The sequence below is a fragment of the Protobothrops mucrosquamatus genome, unplaced genomic scaffold (assembly GCF_001527695.2).
Source record: "Protobothrops mucrosquamatus isolate PMUCROS unplaced genomic scaffold, P.Mucros_1.0 scaffold1669, whole genome shotgun sequence".
NCBI lineage: Eukaryota > Metazoa > Chordata > Lepidosauria > Squamata > Viperidae > Protobothrops > Protobothrops mucrosquamatus.
In genome coordinates this window covers 19,633-40,679 of record NW_015387826.1, presented here as the reverse complement: position 1 = coordinate 40,679, position 21,047 = coordinate 19,633, and the positions used below count along the sequence as shown (strand labels likewise).

Sequence of the window (21,047 nt, the reverse complement as noted above, 5' to 3'; positions counted from 1 at the left end):
TTTTTTAAAAAAAACAATCTCCCTGAACACTAGAATGAGTAGAAATTACTTAATCAGCCAAAAAGTAGAAAAAATAGGGTGAAGTCTTCAATGGCCTTTACTCTAATGAGTCGGGAAGAATACAGGCAACTAAGAACAGACTCCCTCTCGTAATATACAGATGGTCCTTGACTTATGACCGTTTTTTAGCGACCGTTTGAAATTACAACAGCACTGAAAAAGCTACTTAAAACCAGTGCTTGCAGAAGCACGGTGGCTCCCGTGTTTAGGATGCTGGGTTGTAGGTTAGCAAGCCTGTGTTTGAGACCCGAGTGCTGCCATGGGGCGGGGTGAGCTCCTGTCCTTTGCTCCAGCTCCTGTCAGAGCATGACAGGATCTCCCAGCTGTCAATGGCTAATCCTTCCACCGGCCTCAGTGCTTCTAACAGGAGCACGATGCACAACCAGGGCTTGCACTCATGACCATCCCCACGGTCACATGATCACGATCCAAAGGCTTGGCAACCGGTTCGCATTTATGATGGTTGCAGCAACCAGGGTCACCTGATCGCATTTGTGACACACACACACACACAGCATGCTTCCAATAACCAAAGTCCATGGGAAAGCCAGCAGGGAAGGTCACATATAGCAATCATATGATATCTCGCTTAATTACCACATGATTTGCTTAACAACTGTATCAATAAGCTTATTAAAAATGGTGGCAGTCACGTGATTAATGATTGCACTGCTCAATGACAATTTTTCCAGTCCCAATTATGGTTGTAAGTCGAGGACTACCTGTAGCTCTAGCTAGCAGATATAAGATGCCAACAGGAAAGTATTTTTCCCTATACAAATTCTTCAAACGTGTATAAATGTATGTATTCAGCAGAATTCTTGAACAATCTGCTAATCTGTTTTGAAAATGCAGCTGTTAGTACATTTTGTAGAAGAATTCTAAAATTATAGGGTTTGAAGTGTCTTCAAACTCCCTGCCCAGAAGAGAGAGCCTCCTCATATCATTTATTTTATTTTTATTTACATCCCAACTTTATTATTTTTACAAATAACTCAAGGCAGTGAACAGAGCCAATGTACTTTCCTCCTCTTTTTACCGCAAACACAGCTGTGAGGTGTGTTTGGCTGAGAGAGAGTGACTGGCCCAAGGTCACCCAGATGGCATTCATGTCTAAAATGGGACTAGAACTCACAGTTGCCTGGTGATTGGCCCAAGGTCACCCAGATGGCATACATGGCCAAGGCAGGACTTGAACTCATGGTCTCCCACAGGTGCCTTAACAACTAGTCCAAATAGTTATCCAAATTTCGTTGGAAAACCTCCGGCAATGAAGCCCCTATACTTCCAGAAGTCAAGCTGTTCCATTGCTTTGTAACTCTTACGGTCAAGAAATTCCTCCTCATTTCAAGTTTGAGTCTCTTTAGGTATATAATGCTTTCGCCTATTGATTCTTGACCTACTCTTTAAATTAAACCCATACTTACTTTGGGACAGCTTTTTAAGCTTTGAAGACTGCTATCATGTCTCCCATTAGCCTTCTCATCGTCAAACCAAATATAGCCAATGCCTTGGTATTTTAGATGAAAGATTTAAAATTCCTGGTCAAAGTCGATGTAGGAGATGACCAGACAGAGCTCGGAGGCGAGGTCAAATGCGTAATCAGTTTGGAGTCACAACACAGTCACAAAGAGACTGAAGTCCAGTCCTCCTTAAATTCCATTGACTCTTATCTAGCGCTAATTTGCCTGGACCATTAGTAGACCAGATTTTTGTGTATAGGTAGCATGGAATAAACTTGAAGTACTTTGAACGCAACTCCTGTTCCTGATTACCTGTGCCTGACAGTTTGGCCACAAGCTATGAAAAGAAACCAGTTTGGTCACACTAAACAACAAACAATGGTTTGCCAAAAATTAGAAAACAAGATGCACAATTGGAATAAAGAAGGATTTTTCTGTTTTAAGTTCAGATTCTGGAATCCTAGCGTGGACCTCTCAACAAACACAACAAAATCTTTCTCCAAGTCTTATTACTTACCAGCTACATGAAAAATAAACCGAGTCTCCTTAAGTATAATAACTTGCTAGTTCTAATTCTGTTGGACAATGTTGCTGCTATTTCCATCATTGTTTAATGCATCTTGAATAAAATAATTAGCAAGTACACAACAATATGATGATGAGAAATTAACAAAAAGGCAAAGTTATTAAAAGCACTGGTAGGCCTCGGCTTACAACCACAATTCAGCCCAAAATTTCTGTTGCTAAGCAAGACAGTTGTTAAGTGAATTTTGTCCCATTTTCCGATCGTTATTGCCACAGTTGTTAAGTGAATCACTACAGTTGTTAAGTTAGTAACACGGTTGCTAAGTGAACATGGCTTCTCCATTAACTTTTGCTTGTCAAAAGGTGACAAAAGATGACCACATGAGCCTGGGACACTTCAACTGTCATAAGTACATGCCAGTTGCTAAGAGTTTAAATTTTGATCACGTGACACAGGAATGCTGCAAGGGTCGTTACGTGTGAAAAATGTTCATAAGTCACTTTTTTTCAGCGCCGTTGAACGGTCACTAAATGAATGGCTGTAAATCGAGGACTTCCTGGACTATCATACTCCTAAAAACAAGGCTGAAGATAGGATGAAACAAGAGTGACAATTTGATTAGATCAGGGCTTTTCAACCTGTGGTACAGGTACCACCTGTGGTACATTGGCACCTGGCAGGTGGTATGTGACCATCCTAGAAAAGTGGCAGTGGGGGAGGGGAATGAGCTGGACCGGTGGCAGCACCGCACAAGCCTGAGCGAGAGATGGCTGGAGCTGCAGGGCTGTCAGGGCTCAGCGGAAGCGCCAGGATCAGTGCCAGTCTCCAGCTGGAGCTCAGCGCTGATCCTGGCGCTTCTGCTGAGCCCAGAAGAAGCGCCGATCAGCTGGAATGTTGCAGCATCTCCAGGGTCTTGTGATTTACATTCAGATGCTTGGCAACTGACTCATATTTATGACAGTCACAGTGTCCCGGGGTCATGTGAAGTGACCAAAACCTGCTGAAACCACCCAGCAGACGGGGGGGGGGGAAATAAAAATCAAACACCCCCCACCCCACCCCCACTGCCAATCCTCAACAGAAATGCCCACAATGAAAACCTCGGACAGGAGGAAGAGCGCCGCCAGGCGGGCAGTCAGGTGTCTTGCTCGGCTGTGGCTTGGGCGGCACTTTTTTCAGTGCCATTGTAACTTCAAACAGTCACTAAGTGAACTGTTGTAAGTCGAGGACTACCTGTACTTTATCACTTTTTTCCTTTTTTTGGAGGGGGGTCATCAAGTTTTTGACACCTTGCTAGGCGACTGGTGGTACTCGGATGTTGCCATATCCTAAAAGTGGTACAGTGGGTGAAAAGGTTGAAAAGCCCTGGATTAGATGTTATCTCATTGGCTTCATTGTATTTCTTACCAGTGCTGCCTTGTGTGGCGTCACACGGCTCAGGATTCAGCTGCTTAGTTTTGGGCTGAGTCACAGTTGGAAGAGTTCCATTGTCCATGGTGCTGGGACCCATCTGCCTGGATGGTTCCCCTGGAAGTGCAGCTTCTGCAGGAGGACTTTTCACCAACGATGGCAGCTCTGAGTCATTCAAGCTGTAAGAACCTGAAAGTGTTTTTCCGTCTCGAGATTCTTGTCCATCCTTCATGTTACCATCTAAAGCTGGTGAATAGGATCGTGCTGGCTTTGCTGGAAAAGATGGACTGTCCAAATAATTTCCCTCATTCTCACTGGCTTTAGTGGAGTTGGCATCTAGCAAGTTGAATTCCCCAAGTTCTTTGCCCTCGTGCAACTCAAGTTTTGGTGGACGTTCATTCTTACTTACACTGGAGGAGAACCTGACCTGCTTTAGTCTGTCCAGTGAGTTTTGAGAATAGTCTTCTCCTGTGGGAGGGCTCTTCTCTGCAACATCTTCAAGGATGGTGGAGGTTGGCAGCCCACTTTTGCTAGACGGTTCCAAGGTTTGACTGAGACGCAATACTTCAGAATCTGTGGAACTTGAACTTGAGCTTCGTTTGAGGATGCTCTTGGGCGGCCTTCCGTGGCTATTGACCTGCTTGATCCTTTTAGATGTTTTAGGTAAGGAATCTTTACTCTGCAAGCTGGCATCTGAGGCCTTGTGGACATTCTTCCTCGCTTTCGGTACAGGCAGTTTTCCCGTCGGCCTAAATTCTACAGAAGGTTGTTCCGATGCTTCTGCTCTGCTGTAGTTCGGTAAATTTACTCCGCATTGGTTTTCTACGGAAGGTGAATGAGAGAGAGAGAGAGATACACACATATAAAGAAAAGGTTATAAGCAAACTGCAGATAAGAACTGCTTAACAGTTTAGACCAGGGGTCTCCAAACCTGGTTACTTCAAAACTTGTCGACTTCAACTCCCAGAATTCCCTAGCCAGCCATGCATTATGATAGGTCTGAAAAAGAATTGATGCTAACCTGCTTATTAAATACTTTCTAAGGGTGCAAAGTCATATGGTTTAAGATTTAACTTTATTCTATAGGAATAGTAAAATCAGAATTACTTTTGTTATGTTATATAGCAGGGGTCTTCAAACTTGGCCCTTTTATGACTTGTGGACTTCAACTCCCAGAATTCCTCAGCCAAGCACATGTGCCTGGCTGAGGAATTCTGGGAGTTGAAGTTCACAAGTCATAAAAGGGCCAAGTTTGAAGAGCCCTGCTATATAGTAAAGAGAGAAGCAGTTATAAAGTGATGGTTTTAGTAAAGCGTACACCCAGCAAAATTACAGAAAAATAGCCCAAACTATTATTTATTTTGCAGGTGAACAATTCCACGTGTGACTTCTTCAATACAAGCCAAGTCCGTTTGTCCAAGTTTGCTGCATACTAAGGCTAGGCTTCGGATCAAGAAAAAAAAAAATCGGCTGAAGGTCAGAGTGAAAAAGATTTTTTTAAATATAGGAAACCCAAACTTATTTTAAGTAGCTTTTGCTTCTCGTGGCATGCTTGTAAAATATGGCTAATTGGCACATGGAGAGCCTGTTTGATATAGCGGTTAAGGCACCAGGCTAGAAACCAGAAGACCACGAGTTCTACTACTGCTTTAGGCCCAAAGCCAGATTAGTCACCTTGGAGAAGGTCCCTCTCTCTCAGCCCTGGGAAGGAGGGAATGGCAAACCACATCTGAAATCTTGCCAAGAAAACTGCAGGGACTAGTCCAGGGGTAGGCAACCTTGGCTCTTTTATGACTCGTGGACTTCAACTCCCAGAATTCCTGAGCCAGCCATGCTGAGGGGAAGGGAGAGGTTTCCAAGCTCAGCCAGGCTGGCTCAGGAATTCTGGGAGTTGAAGTCCACAAGTCATGAAGGGGCCACAGTTCCCCCATGCTGGCTCAGGAATTCTGGGAGTTGAAGTCCACGAGTCATAAAAGAGCCAAGGTTGCCTACCCCTGGACTAGTCTAAGCGGTTGCAGGAATCAACAAAGACAAGGGGGAGGGGGAGGAGGGGAGAGAAGGAGGAGGAAGAGGAGGAGGAGATGGATCCTACATCCAATATATGGATCAATGATTACTCTACTCCAACAATACTGTATAATCAACTCTTTGAAACAGTTCTGGTAAGTGTAATCTGGCTTCAACTTAACAATCATAACTGAACCTGGAATTATGGTTATAAGTTGTGCTGGTCACTGAGCGGGTCGTCCTGTCATTGCACCAGATTTAACAACCTTTTTTATGGCAGTGGTTTGGTGAATGCCCTGGGTGTTAATTGAATGTGAGGGTCATTAAGCAAATCCACAGGCATTTTTGCTGAAAACCAGAAGTAAATCAGTTTCCAGCACAATACGTTGTAAATTGCAATTATTTGCGAAGTGCTGATAAAAGGGCCCAAATGCAAAAACACTGAATAAACAAAAACACAGTCATATAATTGGTATGATTTTATAGAGACAGGAGGTGTTTTAATATCATTTTGTACTGCACAATTTCGCCCATTATATCCAAACCCCCCCATTCCACACATTACTTTTGCTAAATAACTTTGTAAAGTAGGACTTGCTAATATGATACCAAAATAGATTGTCAACATTTGTTTAAGGTTTTGATTATTCTATAGAAACTGTCCAGATTATTTTTTTTAAAAAAATCTTCACCTTCCTCTGTGGTTTCCGATGAATTAGCCATTCCATTTTCCGAGTACTCAGTTTTGGCATTATCTTCTGGTCCAGATGAGTCATTAAACGGATTTTTCCTTTGCTGGAATGGTTTAATTTATATGGTTTAAAAACATGGAAAGAAAGAACAATAGAGAAAATAAAGCCCTCCAAACGCTTTTGTATCTCAACTGCAATCACTGATCATTCTGGGTAAAGCTGATAAGTATTTTGGGTTTGACAATATCCCTGATTTAGAGAGAGAAAAGTTGCATTAACCAAGAATCACTGTTAATGCTTTTTAACTAAGACTTGCTTCCATTGAAGATGCTGTTTGTTATAATGGAAATTCGATGGAAGTTAATCTGGACTTCTATAACTGTCTGGTTTGGTACAGCTACCAAACAGGACAGATATAGACTTCAACTGGTAGTTAGAACCGCAGAAAAAGTGCTATTGCTATTGCTAAAGGACTGTTGCTTTCTCTGCTTCTTTTAAATATTCATTTAGGCATTTTACCTTCACTGGATACTAAGGATAACTCACCTTAGATGGTGAAAGAGCTGACTTCCTTGTTCCTTCCTGGGGTTTCTGTAATGTATTGGACATTTTAGGACTGAAGAAAAAGAGATAAGAAAAGAAATTTAGATCTTGTCCTTGTCACCCATCTAAACAGGCTTAAGTGCCAGGACTTTTAATTAAGGAAACCGAGGTACAGATAGTCCTTGACTTATAATCGTTCATTTAGTGACCGTTCAAAGTGACAATGGCACTGAATATTTTATGGCTGTTTTTCACATTCATGACCATGTCCATGGTCATATGATCAAAATTCTGATGCTTTGCAATTTACATAACAACAACAACAACAACAATAATAGAGTTGGAAGGGATCTTGGAGGTCTTCTAGTCCAACCCCCTGCTCAGGCAGGAAAGCCTATACCATTTCAGACAAATAGTTGTCCAGTCTTTTCTTTAAAACGTCCAGTGTTGGAGCTTTCAAAACTTCTGGAGGCAGGTTGTTCCACTGATTAATTGTTCTAACTGTCAGGAAATTTCTCCTTAGTTCTAGGTTGACTCATATTTATGACGGTTGCAGTGTCCCGGGGTCATGTGACCCCCCTTTTGCGACCTTCTGACACACAAAGTCAGTGGGGAAGGCAGATTCACACAAAGCCAGGTGGGTGTCAGGCAGAAGGAATCGGGATCACACATTAAGTTATAGTTCCAGGATTTACTGCTCAACCTGTATACACAAGAATCTAGTCAGTTAACAGTCAGTACGAAATTGGCGCCAGATAAGAATCAATGGAATTCAAGGGAGGCTGGACTTGTGGCGATGTAATGATGCCAGACTGATAACTCTCATAACTCCACCCCAGCTCTTCCTCTTCTTCTTCTACACTGAGTGATGTTGGGCCAGTCCCTCTCTCTCAGCCCTAGGAAGAAGGCAATGGCAAAACTTTTTTGAAAAACCTTGAAAACTGCAGGTACTCGCCCGGTAATCTCCTGGAGTCAACACTCATTCGAACACATAATAATAAAAAATAAAATAAAATAAAATAAAATAAAATAAAATAAAATAAAAAAATAATAAAATAAAATAAAATAAAATAAAATAAATAAAATAAAATAAAATAAAATAAAATAAAATAAAATAAAATAATAAAATAAAATAATAAAATAAAATAATAAAATAAAATAAAATAAAATAAAATAAATAAAATAAAATAAATAAAATAAAATAAAATAAAATAAAATAAAATAAAATAATAAAATAAAATAAAATAAAATAAAATAAAATAATAATAAAATAAGTATGTACAGGACAACACCTAATATCTTGAAGGTATTATGTGCCCACACAATGAAAGCAGACGTGGCTGCACAAAGAGAGCAGGAACCGAAAAACAAATGTTTAATAATCCAACTAAATGTATGCCAGCCTTAGGGATGACAAAAAGTGTCTCAGATGATCCATTCCTAAAAGAATTTCAATTATGTGGGCTTTTACTTTTCATGCTGTATCTTAAATACCTTTTACCTTAAGATTATTTTTCTCCTTCCACCCACAGAAAGACAAGTAAATATTACTTGAGGGAGAAGCACAGATCTTAAAATGATAACTCAGCCCTCACCTTAAACAAAAGTGGTGTGTACACACACACACACACACACACACACACACAGAGAGAGACAAAGAGAGACAGAGACAGAGAGACAGAGACATAATCCTGGGCACATTTATTTCTAGTTTGGAATATCTGTAGGAGAAAATGCAGTGGAAAAATATCCTATATATATATATTTCATAAAAAAAGGAAGGAAGGAAGGAAGGAAGGAAGGAAGGAAGGAAAAACCTTATAACTGTTTTTCCACAGTTCAGGGGGGAGAAAGAAAGAAAGAAAGAAAGAAAGAAAGAAAGAAAGAAAGACCTTTCACTTGTAAACCCTTTTATAAAAATATTGTGGCTGCTACAGTTCTGGCTGCTGCTGCACTGCTGGTCAACTGTTGCTGCAGACACATGATTGTCATTTTCAATGTTCTGTGACGGTTTCCCAGCCAATCTGGCAATTCTCCGCTCCCTCCTCACCCAGCAGTAGCCACTTATCTGCAAGTTTCCCACAAGGTAACTCAATGGGGAAGCCGGCAGGAAGTCAAAAGTCACTGCAAGTCCTACTGCTTTTTTGCTCTCCCATGGTCATTCTGTTTATTGGTTTAACTAAGGAAATATTTCTGAAATGATAACCCAGTGGGGCACGGGTTATCTAATACCCATTAGTCTGAAAATGTTACAATTTTCTGTAGAATTCTAAAGGGTAAATCATTTTGATTGTGTAATGAACAAGGGGTAGGACTAAGGGAAACACAGATTCCAATCATGGAGACTTTAGGTCCAGTTACTCTGTCAGCCCAATCTATCTTCTATGGTGGTAAGTGGTGACTAGCTATTCCATCTTTCCTCCAAGAAATTCAGGTGGTCCTTGACTTACAACAATTTGTTTAGTGACCATTCAAGCTTACAACAGCACTGCAAAAAGTGACTTATGACCGTTTTCTACATTTACAGCCCCAGCATCATCCCCATGATCAGATGATCAAAATTCAGACACTTGGCAATTGACTCATATTTATGACGGTTGCAGTGTCCCAGAGTCATGTGATCATCTTTTGCGATCTTCTGACAAGCAAAGTCAATGGGGGAAGCCAGATTCACTTAACAACTGTGTTACTAACTTAACAATTGCAGTGATTCACTTAACAAATGTGGCATAACTCACTTAACCACTGTCTCGCTTAGTGACAGAAATTTGGGGCTAAATTCTGGTCGTAAGTCAAGGATTACCTATACAGGATCTTCTCTTGCTTTTTCCCCTCATAAATCAGGGAAGTAGGCTAGACTGAAAGAAACTGCCCAGGATTCCACTTCTGAGTAGAAATTCAAACCTGGGTTAATGTAGGAGATGACCAGGCTGAAGATGGGGTCAAATGCATCATCACTTTGGAATCGCTAAGCCAGGGGTCTTCAAACCTGGCCCTTTTATGACTTGTGGACTTCAACTCCCAGAATTCCTTAGCCAGGCACGCTGGCTGAGGAATTCTGGGAGCTGAAGTCCACAAGTCATAAAAGGGTCAAGTTTGAAGACCCCTGCTCTAAGCTCATGTAGGAGACTTAAGTCCGCCCCCTGCCCTTTGAACTCTTACCTGGTGCCAATTCGCCTTGACCATTAGTAATTCAGATTCTTGTGTCTAGGTATCCCAAAGTGCTTTTTCACGAGGCAACTGGACTTTCTTGTTTTTCCTTTGAAGACGTTTTGCTTCTCATCCAAGAAGACTCTTCAGCTCTGACTGGATGGTGGGGAATGGAAGGAGCTGCAGAATCTTCTTGGATGAGCAGCGAAACGTCTTCAAAGGAAAAACAAGAAAGTCCAGTTGCCTCATGAAAAAGCATCTTTGGGACAACCATGACCTGGATGACTGAGAATCTCCGGAGACCTTGTGTATAGGTAGCATGAAATAAAACTTGTAGTACGTGTGAACTCTACCCTGGTTCCTGACTTCTTGCACCTGGCAGTCAAATAAAGCCATTACAGAACCTGACAGGACCGGATGCACTTGTAACGAAGCTTATTATGGAACGAAATTAAAGCATAAATAAAACACGGGTTCCCCAATGAAATAAATTCTGAGCAGGGGGAGACTATGGCAGCAGTGGTGGGATTCAAATATGTGAACAAGCGGTTTTCTGTGTGGATGCCACTTCCAGAAGTCCATTCTGGGCCTGGGCAACAAAAAATTAGCTACCGGTTCTGCCGAAGTGTTACGAACCGGCTGAATCCCCCCACTGTATGGCAGGTAATTTTCTAAACAAGTTTATATCTGATCTTATACAGACAATCCGCAAATGTCAGGAGATGTCTAACCTGTGGTTAGATTTGGACTCCTCTTCCTTATCTTGTATGACACCCAACTGTTCTGGTGACACAAAGTTCTCTTTGTTGACATTGTTCACCCAGCTGCTTTTGGCATTGCCCAACTTACTCTGACTCAGCTCAGCTAAAATATAAGAGAGAGACAGAAAACGGGAGAAAATTAGCTTCTGTTTATGTCTGCTCATACATACAGAGTAGCCAAGGTACACTTTGAACCTGCACGTTTTAACGACACCTTCTTTACTGATCAACACGAAAGATGAAACAGGAACATCACTATTGTTTATTACTGTCAATGCATTCGAGATTCTACAATCCTAACTGACGCTTCAGTAATTTTATTCTATCCTATTGTTAAGAAAGGCATCATTTTTAAAATATGAAATGCTTTACAAACTCGCAGCACTTTTCAAAACCTTGGGAAAAAGCCCACAATAATGACCTGTAAAAGTTTGCTATACAGGTAGTCCTTATCGTACGACTCTTCGTTTGGCGATGGTTTGAAGTTACAACAGCACTGGAAAAAGTGATACAACCTATCCGTGCACCATCGGGGCATTTCCAGTCATGTGATCAAAATTCAGGTGCAGGTATCCAAGATGGCTGCAGCATCCTGAGGTCACATGATCGCCATCTGGAACCTTCCTAGCAGGTTTCTGACAAGCAAAGTCAATGGGGAAGCTGGCGGGAGATTGCAAATCACAGTCGCTTGATGGCTCGCTTAACGACCTCAGCAAAAAGGCTATATAATCAGGTTCATGCGAGGCCTCACTTAGTGACCACTCTGCTTAACGACAAACTCTCTGGTCCCAATTTTGGTCATAATTTGAGGACTACCCGTTTAAGATAAATTAGTTTTCTGCAGATACCCAGTTATTTCTTGAACAAGATGGAGTGTGGATAAGTCATCTAAGCATTTTCAATGAGGGAGAGAGTCTTCATTTAATATATTGACTTCCACTGATTCTGGGTTGCTTGGAGAGTGAGTGGCCAGGTAGGTAGATAGGCAGGCAGGTCGGTAGAGAGGCAGGCAGACAGTTAGATAAGCAAGCAAGCAGGTAGGCAGACAGGTGGGTAGGTAGATAGGCTGGCAGGTAGTTAGGTAGAGAGGCAGGAAGGTAGGCAGTTAGATAAGCAAGCACGCAGGTAGGCAGACAGGTGGGTAGGTAGATAGGCTGGCAGGCAGGTAAGTAGAGAGGCAGGAAGGTAGTAGAGAGGCAGGAAGGTAGGTAGAGAGGCAGGAAGGTAGGCAGTTAGATAAGCAAGCAAGCAGGTAGGCAGACAGGTAGATAAGCTGGCAGGCAGGTAGAGGCGCAGGAAGGTAGTAGAGAGGCAGGTAGGCAAACAGACAAACAGGTAGTGGGTAGATAAATGGGTGGCTGGGTCAATAGATAGGTACCTAGTAAATAGGTAGGCAAGTAGATAAATAAGCAGGCAGGCAGGCAGGCAGACAGACAGACAGATAGATAGGCAGGAAGGTAGGCAGGCAGGCAGACAGGCAGGTAGATAGGTAGCTTCTCCAGTTAGGGAGAACCACTGATTGTGCTGGCTTGGAATTCAGTTCAAACATGGGAGTTGAGGTCCCAAACATTTAGAAGGCTGAAGGCTGGAGGAAAACTGACTTGAATCCAGACCATTGAAAGCCCTTCCTCATTTTAACCATAACACAGTGTGTTCTTGATGGAAGATCTGCCAAAACAAACATTTTTCCTTCTTCAAAAAGCCATGTTTCTTTTTTCTTTTTTTTTCAAACTGACATACCTGTTGTCAAGGGCTTCCTTCTTATTGATGCTCGGATAATATCAGCTCCCTGTATTTTCTCTCTGTGCCTCTTTGACTTGGCTTCATAAAACCACTGCCCACTCATATTCTTGACCTGGGCATCGTTCTTTACTTTTTCAGGTAAATCCCTAGAAAAGTAATGAAAAATATGGTGGTTATTATATTGGGGTTGTGGGGAACCAAGAAAAGCTTAACTGTAATTCAGTAGAACTAGAGAATGAATGGAATGAATTGAATGAATGAATGAATGAATAACTCTGGAACCAAGTCGTATGTACCTTCTGAGCGGGGTCCGTCGTAACTTTGAACAGTCGCTAACCGACCGATCATTGAGGACTAATCTGTATACAGTAGTGGCCAAACTTGTGGAAACCTTTTGGGAAAAGTGTATTTTTGAGGTTTGATGGCTAATAACACCACTTTTCTTTTGGAGTAGTACATAAAATTATATATCAATGGAAAGATCATTTAATCAGGAATGTAATGCAACATAGTTTGTTCAATTATCTGCACTGTATTCTATGAAAAGGTATAGCCAAATAGCCAGAAAAAGGAAGCACAACTTGCTTAGGTTGATATCGGGTAGCTTTCCTTCATCTGATTGTAGCCAATGAGCATGAGTGTTTAGAGAGCCAATCAGATGTCATCTTGTTTTGGCAATGAGCCAATCAGATCACAGTAGGATTCAGTTATTGATGTCATGTATTGAAGCTGAGAGGAGGACATTTGTCGGTGTGTTATGTGATCGCTATCCAGTTGGTTGGGGTTTTTTGTGTTCTTTCATTTAGTGAGTTTGTGAAACGTAATAAAATTAAAGTAATGGTGCAAAGAGTTGACTGGTTGCAGAGAAAGCGATGTAAAATAGTATTACTAAGTGAACAAGGCTACAGTTATAAAGAAATTAGAAGAAAAATTGGTGGAAACTTAACCAAAGGTGGCATTTCTACTGTACCCTTTTCCCAAAAGGTTTCCACAATTTTGGCCACTACTGTATTGCAACCAGAATAGAATAAGTCTGAGAGCAAACAAAAATATATATTTTAACTAATTTTCTAAGTATGTTTTAAGTTCCAGAGCATTCAAATATTTGCTCTTTTTTCTTTGCCAATCCAATAGGTTTCCATGAAGATATTGTTCAACTGGAATTGCCCAATACGTATCAATGGTATTTTTTTCTTTTTTAAACCACCTCCTCTGTCTTACCACAGTGTGATTCTTTCTACCTGCAGTTATGGAACACCCTCTGAATAAATATGACTGGTCATAAGACAAAAATTCCACCTGTTAACAGCAATGTCTATCTTTACGTGCCTCCTGTTAATCCTAATCTAAATCAGTTGTTAGAAGGAGTGGTGAAGAGGTCAATGATTTCTGAGAATTTACACCTCATTTGTGTTTGGACAACTTTTATTTGTTAGAATTCATACTTTCTGTCTGCCGTTGGTTAATTCCTTTTGAAAGGCAAAATAGTCTTAGCTATAAAGGCTTGTTTCTGACACGACTGGAATTGTATGGTTTAAGATTGGGGTACTATTGTGCTATAGTTGTTTTATTGTTAGTTACCCTTATTTATTCATGTTTTGTTGGTTTAATGTTCTGATTGCCGCTCAGACAAGCAATTGCATGATCGGAAGCTATATGAATCGAATAAAAGGAATGAATATGTTTCAGATCGTATACAAGTGGAAACAGGTATTTTACCAAAACTGACAACATGTATTTTTTCCAATTAATGGCCATATTAGCCGGAGATGATGAATCCGTTCTGATTGGCCCATCTCTAAAATCCTTAATGCACCCCAAAAATGCTCCCCACAAATGAACACCATATTGCAAAAAAAAATCCTGAAACAAGTGAACAGCCAACCAATTAGCTTTCATTAAATTTTATTTCAATATATGATTACTGTAGCGAGGTTATTCTATGCATGGAAAGACTTGACGCTAACCACTAGGGAGGAATGATTGTTGAAGTTGACAGATTTGGCTGAAATGGATAAATTGACTTCTTGGATTAGACAAAAAGCATTATCTACATTTATTACTAAACTAGCTGTACCCGGCCACGCGTTGCTGTGGCTCAGTCTGGTTAAATGGAAAAGAAAGAAAAGAGAAAGCGCACGTTTGTAATATGTTTAATTTCACAATGCTTGTGGGTATACAATATTTTTTGTTGTTCCATTGTCTGTGCAGATATAGAGATTGTCTGGTTTGCCGACTCTAGAACTCGCAACATATAATTGTCCATGTGAGAAGCAATCCGTGTCTAGATCTAAACCGCACAATTCTGTTTTTACCTGTCACAGGTGTGACATCTATATAATAGTAGGTATATAAAAACACACACGTATTCGAACGCAACGTCGTGTCAAAATTTCAAAGCAGTCGGTGAAGAACTTTCGGAGATTTAAGATTTTGAACAAACGAACATTTACATTTTTATTTATATAGATAGATGAACTGTTGTAAGTCAAGGGCTACCTGTACATAGGAAGCCCAATTAAGATCCCAAAACCACGATCAAAAGAGTGGCAAGTCACAAACCAAGAATACCTATTATAAAGCACTCTAGCATTTAGAGGCATTGTTAGAACATGGTTTGATGGCTAAATTTCTCCTTTCCTCTTTCAGGGCAGAAGGAGCCAAGTAGAAATTTAAAACTCTGGCACACATCACAGACTGATCCAATAAGCAGCAGAATTAAGATCTCCTGACTTGTATATTACAGATCACTTGGCCACAGGAATTCTCCTTCACCAGTTCTTCAGACGGGGAAAACAAGCTCTCCGTCTCTAACCCTTCTACTAGCCACCTGATAACCCCTGTAACTTCTCATACACGAAGATTTAGGCAGTGGTTCTCAACCTGTGGGTCGGGACCCCATTTGGGGTCGATCGACCATTTCATGGGGGTCGCCAAGCAAGGCTGTCCGCCATTTTTTTTGTCTGCCATTTTTTCCCCTTTTCCGGTGGGTGCCTTACCTCCCTTGGGCTGGGCCAGCTGGTGGTCGGCCTGCTCCGTCTCTGCCGCTTCCCAGCTACGCCTCGGCCGGCGCAGGGGGCGGAACCACGCATGCGCGGCGCTCCCAGGCAGGGAAAGTCCTCAACTTACGACCGGTTGGATAGTTCTCGACTTACGACCGGTTTAGTCCTCGACTTATGACCGGTTTAGTCCTTGACTTACGACCGGTTTAGTCCTCGACTTATGACCGGTTGGGGTCGCGGCATTAAAAAGGTTGAGAACCACTGATTTAGAGCTTATTTTTACCCTTGCCTTCCTAAAGAGGAGGAACCCAGCCCAGCTGAGTAATACAATAAGCAAACAGAGGAGTTGACTTCCCTCTCCTTTGCATCCTGCTTAAAGATAAAGTAAAGGTTTCCCGGTCCAGCTGTGCCCAACTCTAAGGGGTGGTGCTCATGCCTGTTTCCTAGCTAAGGGAGCCAGCGTTGTCCAAAGAAACTTCCATGGTCATGTGGCCAGGATGGCTATATGCCGAGGCTCACGGAACACTATGATCTTCCCACCAAAGTGGTACCTATTGGTCTACTTGCACCTGCATGCTTTCAAACTGCTAGCTGGACAGGAGCTGGGGCACCCCATCACATGGCACTCGGGTTTCAAATCCAGGCTGTCAGTTTTCCAGCTGACAAGCTCAGGGTCTTTAACCGCTGAGTTAGCCTGCTTAGGAAGAAACAGTAATGTCCAATCTACAAAATGCCACAAGGCCTTGCTCAGTGAGCAGATAGATGGCTTTAAAATTAGATAGATAGATAGATAGATAGATAGATAGATAGATAGAGAGAGAGAGAGAGAGAGAGAGAGAGAGAGAGAGAGAGAGAGGGAGGGGAGAGAGAGAGAGAGAGAGAGAGAGAGAGAGAGAGAGAGAGAGAGAGAGAGAGAGAGAGAGAGAGAGAGAGAGAGGAGGGAGGGAGGGAGGGAGGGAGGGAGAAAGGAAGGAAGGAAGGAAGGAAGGAAGGAAAAAAGAAAGAAAGAAAGAAAGAAAGAAAGAAAGAAAGAAAGAAAGAAAGAAAGAAAGAAAGAAAGAAAGAAAGAAAGAAAAAGAAAAATGGGTGGGTAGGTAGGTAGAAAGATAGATGAATTGGTGCAGTGGTGGGATTCAAATATGTGAACAACCGGTTCTCTGTGTGGATACCACTTCCGGAAGTCCATTCTGGGCCTGGGCAACAAAACATTAGCTACCGGTTCTGCCGAAGTGGTGCGAACCAGCTGAATCCCACCACTAGATGGATGGATGGGTAGGTAAGTAGGTAGATAAGTAGATAGGTAGGTAGGTAGGCAGGTAGGTAGGTAGAATTACAGAGAGAGAGAGAGACAGACAGACAGACAGATCAGGTAATCCAAAATCATCCTTCCTTTTCTTGCAGAACATAACAAGCAGGTCTTCAGTTGTTTGCTGTGCTTCAGGGCAGAAACTGGAAGAAGTTGGTGACGTCCCTGTTTTTGCAAACGGTTACCTCTGCCACCTAGTCACAACTCTCTGGATAACCCCATTTGTAGCTGAGTCCACAAGGAGGACAAAGATAAGCACTAAAGGTATACCCACAGAATCTAGATTGAGAATTGTGCATCAACCAGATCATTGTTTTTTCTTCTCAGTTTACATGCTCAGATTAGCCGACATGCAGAGTTTAAAGCAGAAAAAGTAACACACACACACATACACACACACACACTTGCTATTCTAAAGGCTTCTGCCACAAAAGAAAACCTAGAACAAACAGCAGAGGGTGTTTTCCTGGTGTATACACAACCACAACACTTCACTTTCTCAGACTGCACGGTGCCAGTGGCTTGGTGGTAAGAGTCCAAAAGTGCCAGTTTATTTTTAACCTATCTTTAAACCCACTGGGTATCCGTATGCCGTTATTACACCCACAAACCAATAAGCATTCCAGACCTACTGGCTGAATTTACAAGTTTTTCCCTGTTTTCGTCAGCTCACTGAGCAGATTGGGACATCTTGCTAAAAGTTCATTAGATCTTGCGCAAGGGCTAAAATGTAGTTAGCTGTGTGGCTCTTAATTCACCTCTCAGCAAAAAAAAGGTCCTAAGAATGGAATGCAGACAAATGCCACGGGCCAGATTAGATCTCAAGCAAGGAAAGTCTAAAACCACAAACCAAAAAAAATAACAACCAAGAAGATACGTCATAGACTTTGGCTGGAGACAAAACTTTCATAGAATCCGTGTTCTCCATTAGAGGTTCTCTAGAACAGAGGTGTCAAACTCAATTTCATTGAGGGTCGCATCAGCATTATGGTTGTCCTCGGGGGGGGGGCGAGGGGGCGGCCTACTGGGTGGGTGTGGATGGAGTGGGTGTGGCCTAATGGGTGGGCATGGCCAGCTCTACATCGTTCGCGTCAAGGGGGCCTGTGGGGGCCTGGGCAGGAGTGGGACAGATCTGAGGGTCTCTGGCAGAAGGGGGTGGGACCGGGGCAAGCGCCAAGGCATGGTCCAATTTTCATTCCTCACAAGGGTGACATTTCCCCAGCATGCACACGGGGCGGGGCCGACGCGGCAGGGGCTGGTTCCTCACTGTTTCTAGATGGCCTTGTGGAGCTAAGACTGAATGCATTTCAGCATAAATGGCCACCATAAAATTGTACATTGGCTCCCGGCCGGCCTGGGCCAGGGCCAAGGCAGCGGGGGCCGTTCCCTCACTGTTTCCAGGATGGCTTCGCGGGCCACACGAAACCACTTCGTGGGCCGCATTCAGCCCCCGGGCCTTGTGTTTGACATGTCTGTTCTAGAACATGGATTCTCAATCTTGGCAACTTTTAAGATGCGTGGATTTCAACTCCCAGAATTCTCTAGCCAGCCATGCTGGCTGGGGAATTCTGGGAGTTGAAGTCCACGCATCTTAAAGTTGCCAATGTCGGACACCTCTGTTCTAAAATGTCCTATTATAAAAAACTGGTCAAAAAAGGGCAGGTTTTTTTCAGAAACAGTTGTCAAACTTGAACTCTGCAAGAAGATCAAATTATCTCCATTTCTTTCTTGCAGTTAAAATAAATGAATTTTAATATTCTTGGGGTTTAAGCAATGTTTCCTTTTTGTTTTTATTTTGGTAGGCTTTATGTATTTTCACTACTAAGTAAAAATCAAAGGAATCTTTAGTACAGTCATAAATGAGTCTGTTGTTGACTATTATTCCTCAATGTATAGGTCACAACAGGCAAAGAAAACATCCATAAATCATTTCAATAAAATCACATTTAATATATGCACTGATAATTTCCATGCTGCTTTTTTTTGCAGTCACATCTTAAATTGATTGACTTTTTTTAAAAAAAAATAGCTAGTAAAACACAGTAACAGAAATGAAGTGGAAACAATGTAAAAAAAATCATAATAATTGAAGAATGCAGAGAGGAAGAAAAAAAAGAGATGCGGGTAGTCCTTGATTTACGTCCACTCTGCAAAAAAAGGATGTAAATTGAGTCAGTTACATGGGTGACTCAATAGACAACCATCATGACTTACAAGCCGTGATGGACAAGCTCCATTATGGTCATAAGCTGAGGACTATGTATGTTATTCTTCTGTAATGTTCAGACAAGGAGTCTATGGAGATTCTCCATCATCTAGGTCAGGGGTAGGCAACCTCGGCTCTTTTATGACTCATGGACTTCAACTCCTGACTCAGGAATTCTGGGAGTTAACATGCAACCTAACCAGAGTAAAAAAAAAACACCTTCCCGTTCAAATTACTAAAATAAAACAATCAACAATCAATCTGAACCTCAGGGTTCAAATGCTTGTGACGGCTTCCAGGTCCTTAATGCCTTGCAAGAGGGTCAACTATACAAATCTCCATGGGCATGGTCTTCCCCAGGGAGGGCACAGGGACTAAAAAGAGAAATATTTGCACTGTGCCCCTCCAGGTCTAACTATTTAAAAGACTGGAATAAAACAAGTAAACAAAACCCAAACCCTCTTCATAAATGGTGATGAATCCAGCAATTCTGAGCAAAGGTAGCGGTTGAGCAATCTCTATCCATTCAAGCCCTCGACCAGAATAATAGAGTTGGGAGGGACTTCTAGTCCAGCCTGGTCTTCTAGCCTGGTCTTCTAGTCCAGCCTGCTGCCGAACAGACAAATGGCTGTCCAATCTCTTCTTAAAAACCTCCAGTGTTGGAGCACCCACAACTTCTGGAGGCAAGTCGTTCCACTGATTAATTGTTCTAACTGTCAGGAAATTTCTTATTTCTAGGTTGGTTCTCTCGATTGGTTTCCATCCATCACTTCTTGTCCTGCCCTCAGGTGCTTTGGAGAATAGCTTGACCCCCTCTTCTTTGTGGCAGCCCCTTAGATACTGGAAGACTGCTATCATATCACCCCTAGTCCTTCTTTTCATTAAACTAGACCAGGGGTAGGCAACCTTGGCTCTTTTATGACTCAGGCACGCTGGCTGAGGAATTCTGGGAGTTGAAGTCCACAAGTCATAAAAGGGCCGAGGTTGCCTACCCCTGAACTAGACATACCCAATTCCAAGCCAGCTTGGCCTGCAGTGTGGAATTATCTGAGACCCTTACCTGATTCTCTCCTCTTCAATCTTCTTTAAGTCTGCATCCCGCTGCAACACTTTCAAAATTGACTCCTGCTCTTCATCCGTAAGGAAACTCAAGTCGATCATCTTGTCGGTTTAGCGCCAAGAAGAAAAAGCAGTCTAAAAATCTTCACCGGCAAGGCCAGCGCTTGTAGGTCTATGAAGGAGAAGGGCCACCACAGCAAATGCAACTTTTAAAAAAAAAAATATCTAAATTCTGTTGCGGCGTTTGAGCAAGCTATACCTCGATAGCCAAGAGTCTCTTAAGAGGACTTTGTATTCCTGGATGGTGTTCATCATACAGATGTTATGTGATAGGTGTTTATATCAAGAAGGTCTTCATCTGCAGGACGAGAAGAAGAGAAATATTCAATACTATTAGAAGAAAACATGGGGACGACAGAGATCAGATTGATATGGTAAGATTCTGTTATCACAACATTACAAACTGAACAAAGTGCAGTTTATTACAATCAATAATCAGTACAAAAAAGGGAGAAATACAGAAAAATATGTATCTACACATGGGAAAATGTGTATATAGGGGAGGGGTCCTTGGTGCTCTCTGAGCTTGGCTGTTTTCTTGCAGACTTTTCATTACCCAAACTAGGTAATGTCATCAGTGCTAACACTGCTAGCACTAGCGCTGATGATGTTACCTAGTATGGTAATGATACGTCTGCAAGAAAACAACCAAGCTCAGAGAGCACCAAGGATCCCTCATTTCAACTCTGAGCTACAAATATTCTTCTTTATTGGAATATATAGGTAAATTCCAGATAGCATAAAAATTATAAACATAAAAATCTATAAAACCGTTGAGCCGATCTAATTTAATGAAACCTATAAATTATCTATAAAACTTTATTTGCTTTATTTGAAACTTTACAGCCTATCGATCAGTAAGATATAAAAATATCAGTAAAAAAAATGAAATGGCGGAAGTACTGTAGATGACCTTAGGGCAGGGGTAGGCAACCTTGGCTCTTTTATGATTCGTGGACTTCAACTCCCAGAATTCCTGAGCCACCATGGCTCAGCTTGGAAATTTCTCCCTTTCCTCTCAGCATGGCTGGCTCAGGAATTCTGGGAGTTGAAGTCCAC

At 41.9% G+C, this 21,047-nt stretch overlaps 1 protein-coding gene across 1 annotated transcript in view; it reads right to left on the bottom strand.

The window, feature by feature from the left end:
- The window catches only part of LOC107293602, a 50,165-nt gene extending 29,882 nt beyond the window's left edge, over positions 1-20,283 (bottom strand). Inside the window, exons 1-6 of the mRNA XM_029285430.1 lie at positions 19,930-20,283; positions 12,353-12,501; positions 10,583-10,715; positions 6,705-6,774; positions 6,159-6,261; positions 3,457-4,281 (exon numbers count right to left, since the gene is read on the bottom strand). Coding sequence (XP_029141263.1) covers positions 3,457-4,281; positions 6,159-6,261; positions 6,705-6,774; positions 10,583-10,715; positions 12,353-12,501; positions 19,930-20,030 — 1,381 coding nt within the window. The 5' untranslated portion in view covers positions 20,031-20,283. The remainder of the gene's footprint in view (positions 1-3,456; positions 4,282-6,158; positions 6,262-6,704; positions 6,775-10,582; positions 10,716-12,352; positions 12,502-19,929) is intronic.
- Positions 20,284-21,047: the final 764 nt, after the last annotated feature.